The 4,741-nt window shown below is 34.3% G+C and overlaps 1 protein-coding gene across 2 annotated transcripts; it reads right to left on the minus strand.

The window, feature by feature from the left end:
• Positions 1-587: 587 nt before the first annotated feature.
• Positions 588-4,558, minus strand: Arc42 (Activator-recruited cofactor subunit 42). Of its 2 annotated transcripts, XM_078191996.1 has the most exons (6): positions 4,164-4,558; positions 3,190-3,331; positions 3,012-3,111; positions 2,222-2,889; positions 1,928-2,151; positions 588-1,857 (listed from the first exon to the last, which is right to left on the minus strand). In XM_078191996.1, exons 2-6 carry the CDS (start codon positions 3,209-3,211, stop codon positions 1,645-1,647), a joined length of 1,227 nt encoding a protein of 408 aa, XP_078048122.1. In that variant the 5' UTR covers positions 3,212-3,331; positions 4,164-4,558; the 3' UTR covers positions 588-1,644. The 2 variants fall into 2 exon arrangements, with proteins under 2 accessions (XP_078048122.1, XP_078048123.1); XM_078191997.1 differs by lacking the exon at positions 4,164-4,558 and having other exon boundaries at positions 3,016-3,111; positions 3,190-3,232.
• Between the last annotated feature and the right edge of the window lie 183 nt (positions 4,559-4,741).

The raw sequence follows: 4,741 nt of genomic DNA on the forward strand, positions 1-4,741 counted from the left end.
AGGCATATAATGAAATTCAAATTGAGTTGTTACACATTTCTTTGCATTCCAATAGATCTCTGTACAACAAATTTAATCCAACGGTGTTCGACATGTTTTATCATACAAAAACAGAAAAATAACTCGTTCAAAATGTACTTAGTTGGGAACGAACCGTAATCGTCGCTTGCACAAATTGTATGTACACTGTTACCTGTTATACTGGGATCTATATAGTTAATATAATATAATACGATATAGTATAGTGTAGTGTAGTGTTTAAGACAGCGTTAGAAATGGAATTTAAGCGAAATGATTATCGATTGATTTGACTTTTAAAACTTTCAATGAATGAAGTATCAGGATTCATATTATTTAGTTATCTTTTAGTATTTAAGTTTATCACATGATCTCATCAATATTTGGATACGTTAACAAAGAGTATGGAAATGGGAATAATTTCGATAAATAATTTTGTTGCGAGCATGTCGTACCACCTGTACGAGATATAAAAAGAATTTCATAAAATAGGATAAAACAGATAATACAGCTTCCTCTTTACGACAAACTGAAATCCCTGTTGTAGGTAGAAATTTTTGCGTCACGAGAGGGAGGGGTTGGATTATTAACGTACACGTATGTAAGTATGTACAATTACGATCTTCGACATAGTTGTACATTTACGTGCATACAGTATTATGTATCACGAAATCGTGATATAGAAAGTAGGAAGAGAAATTAAGAATAATGCGCAAGAGTCATCGTATATATAAATTTTATTGACCTCTTTTTCGTAAAAATAAGAATGTATAAAAATATTTTGCTCGTACATAGAAAGATTAGATAAAAACATATGAAAAAAATAATGAAACTATTAGGCTATCAGTCTATGGAGCGTCGTTTTATAGATGCGTACGCCTTGGTTTCAGTCCACGAAGTGTAGAACAATCGTCGCGGCAGTTATAAAAATGTAAATTAACAAAAACAACGCAACGATTCTCTACAATTACATTTGACGCAAACAAAGCAAAATAAAATTCTGGTTGTACCCTTACATTTACAAAAATATTAATTATAGAACAAGTACAAGTGTCGCAACATTTATAACAATTTGAACAGTGAATAGGGTTTTAAAAATATGTTTAAAAATAATCGACATGGAACTTGCGTCATTTGAAAGTTTAAACAATTATGGAGATCGATATAAGAATTTTAAGTGCACCTACTAGAGATTTTGAAAGTTATGCGGATGTTAAAAAATAAGTACCTGTAGTATTAAAGCGTTTCGTGATCAGTCCAATTCCGATGATTTGGCAAACGAATGTTTCCAGCAAAAGTTGAGCAATACTCACTTTTCTACATATTTCAATACAAAAAATAAAAGAATTTGAGATTAGTTCGATTTTTTAAACGTTAATACATATTCTTGATTTCATATTTGTAATATTGCTAAAATACCAACAATAATTTTCAGCCCATTTGGGGCGCAATGGATAATGTCATAACGAATGCATGTCGTGACGAAAACGTGATGACAACCCTTCGTGGACGGGAATCTAGTAATTTACATTAGTTGCAGCACCGAAATGTGCAGCAAACAGTATATTGTTGCTTACACGTCTATGACGCGTGCACTATGGACAGACGGCCTCAGATTTGAAAGTCTCAATTAAGATTATATTCTTTGATAATGTTTCCGGCTATAACAAGTCTTTGTATTTCCGATGTACCCTCATAAATCTCGGTAATGCGTGCGTCTCTATAATGACGTTCGGCCGACATATCGGTTACGTATCCCATACCTCCTAATATTTGTATACACTGATGACTGCAGAAGGTAGATGTCTCGGAGGCAGATAACTTTGCCATAGCAGCTTCCTGCCAAGAAAAGTCATTATTGAAAATTATATTCGTTTGTACAAAATTAAGGTGTTTACTGTGTACATACCTTCGTATACGGCATACCATTGTCTTTGAGTACAGCTGCGCGCCACGTTAATAATCTTGAACTTTCTAGTTTTAGTGCCATATCAGCGATTTTTTGTTGAATCGCTTGTAGCTTAATAATAGATTTACCAAATGCTTGACGTTTTGCTGCGTATTCGACAGCACAGTCAAGAGATGCTTGAGCTATGCCTAAAGCTTGAGCAGCGATGCCTATTCTACCAGCATCTAAAAGTAATATAATTGTTACGTTTCCGAATGTTGTATTCAGTTGTGTAGATGCGTATTTATTTCATACCTAATGTCATCATTGCAATTTTAAAACCCATTCCTGCTTCCCCTAACAAATTTTCAGCTGGTACTTTACAGTCTTCAAATATTAATGAACACGTACTGCTACCTCGAATCCCAAGTTTGTCTTCTTTTTTGCCAAGAGAAAGACCATCTGAAGACTTATCAACTACAAAAGCGCTTATTCCTTTGTTCTTTTTTTGCTTATCAGTTGAAGCAAATAAAACAATTGCATCTGATTCATAACCGTTTGTTATCCATGATTTTGTACCATTTATTGTATAGCTATTACCATCCAACTTAGCAGTGGTGGAAGCAGCACTTGCATCGCTACCATTACCAGGTTCACTAAGAGCAAAACATCCAAGTTTCGAAGCAGTCACAAATGGTGTAATAAATTTGTCTTTTTGATTTTTGTTGCCATATTTTTCTATTGGCCCTAAATAAAGAGTATTATGAACGCTCATTATAACACCTGTACTGGCACATCCTCTAGATATTTCCTCCAATGCAATGACGTAAGACAAATAATCCAAACCAGTTCCACCTAAATGTTCTGGAACTGCTATACTCATTAAACCCAATTCTCCCATTTTTGCAATCTGTTCTTTTGGGAAGATATGCTTTTTGTCAATTTCTGCTGCTATTGGTTTCAACTCTCCCTCCGAAAAATCCCTGTAATGAAATATATTAGGCTGAATAATCATTGAGCATATCATTATATTATAACATATTTAATTGAATAAATTTATTTGTAAAAAGTATATTGTGAATAGAATATATCTTGAGATAAATACTTGCATGTTTTATGCAGCATTTGATATGTTTCCGACAGCATTGACAAAGAAGCAATATTTCGAGTAACAGCGTGCAGTATTGAAGACATATTTTGATTGGCTTGTAAAAAGATTTAATAAAATAACATTATTTTTCTTTAATAATATATTTCGTATCGCATGCAATAGCTCAACTTACCAAGCAAATTAATTTTATACATTTTTATTAATTTATTATTCCAATAATGAAAATGAGTCGTCTACAGATTTTAACACACCAGTGCTTCGTTAACTCGACTTTTATCTCGGATCAAAATATCATTGTTGGGGCTGTGTATAGGCTGTAATGCGAGTATACGTATATTAAAAGTTTGTAGTGTATATATACATATATACTAGTATAGGTAAGTACAAGGTACAAATTATGCCGAGTGATATTTGCAACGGAAGCGGCGGCTACAATACATAATATACACAGTTACTTAGTATACGCATAATTTATACGTATCCTACTACAAATTGCACAAAGCGACACAGAGGATTTGTTCCGTTACGACGCGATAAATAAAATTTAAGATTCAAAACTCATAATAAATAAGGCGCGAATGTTTTTCCTAAAATTATACACACTGTAACATTCGTATCGAAATAGCGTCGAAGTAGTGTATAATTGCGATTGCCATATTAAAATTTGCACGCATCAAAATGAACAAATGGACATAACTTCTTAGTAAATATATATTTACTAAGAAGAAACAATATGTACTGCTATATTCAAGTTAAAAAGATCATCTAGTCTTCGTTTAGTTTGAATGGCTTGCACCCTATCGCTGCTTTGATACCTGATTGTTTGAACCAAGATTATGAGCCGATTCAAGTCAAATTTGAACATACGTAAACTTGTACAGAAATGTTAAGCATGCTATCTAAAAGAATAAGGATATTGTTTTTGAAGGATCTAGATCTAGGCACGGAGTATACGAGTCATTCAAATATTCAAGCTAATCGAAGACTTGACTGGGTTTGTTGGTTGAATATATATCCAACACTGGAAACAGTGTAACATAAGACTTTTGTCAAAAAGATTTCAAAACGATTTTATGTATATACCCATTTTAAATTTTTAAACTGACAATCGATACAGTATATATGAATATGCATATATGTACGTACCGTGCATACATATATGTATTTCTGCAGCATTCACGTCAGAAAGCAGCTTGCGCGCGTGCGTATATACGGCTGACACACTGTTAAATAGTGTACCCGTGCGCGTGTGGCCACTGGCCAGACCATATCAAGATTTTTCTCACTCCAGTCTTCCCCTTGTACGATGCTGTTTCCCCACTTTTCGGCAAAAGCCATCCCACTCTTCGCCCATATGCGCGCGCGACGCAGCAATGTACATAGTTTAAACTTATTCTCTTCCATAACATCCTACAATGCTATGTCACCTTCCTTCAAAATAAGATATAAATGTATATGATATATTAAAATGTGGTTTATTTGATTCAGTTATTATGATCCGCGGAGATAACCTCAAACTTGCAATCATACATATCATGTTCGTCTGTCAAATAAATTCTACTGTCACTGCCTACTGACTGCAGTCAACAGTCGACTTGACTGTCATTTGCTGACATTCATTTACCACCATGCACGCCATGATGTTCATGTGGCGAGATGCTCAACTAATTCGCGTTGTGTTTGCGTTTGCGTCGTGACGAGCAGAGGGGGCGCCGGGTTGTATT

This window comes from Augochlora pura, chromosome 10, assembly GCF_028453695.1.
Source record: "Augochlora pura isolate Apur16 chromosome 10, APUR_v2.2.1, whole genome shotgun sequence".
Taxonomy (NCBI): domain Eukaryota; kingdom Metazoa; phylum Arthropoda; class Insecta; order Hymenoptera; family Halictidae; genus Augochlora; species Augochlora pura.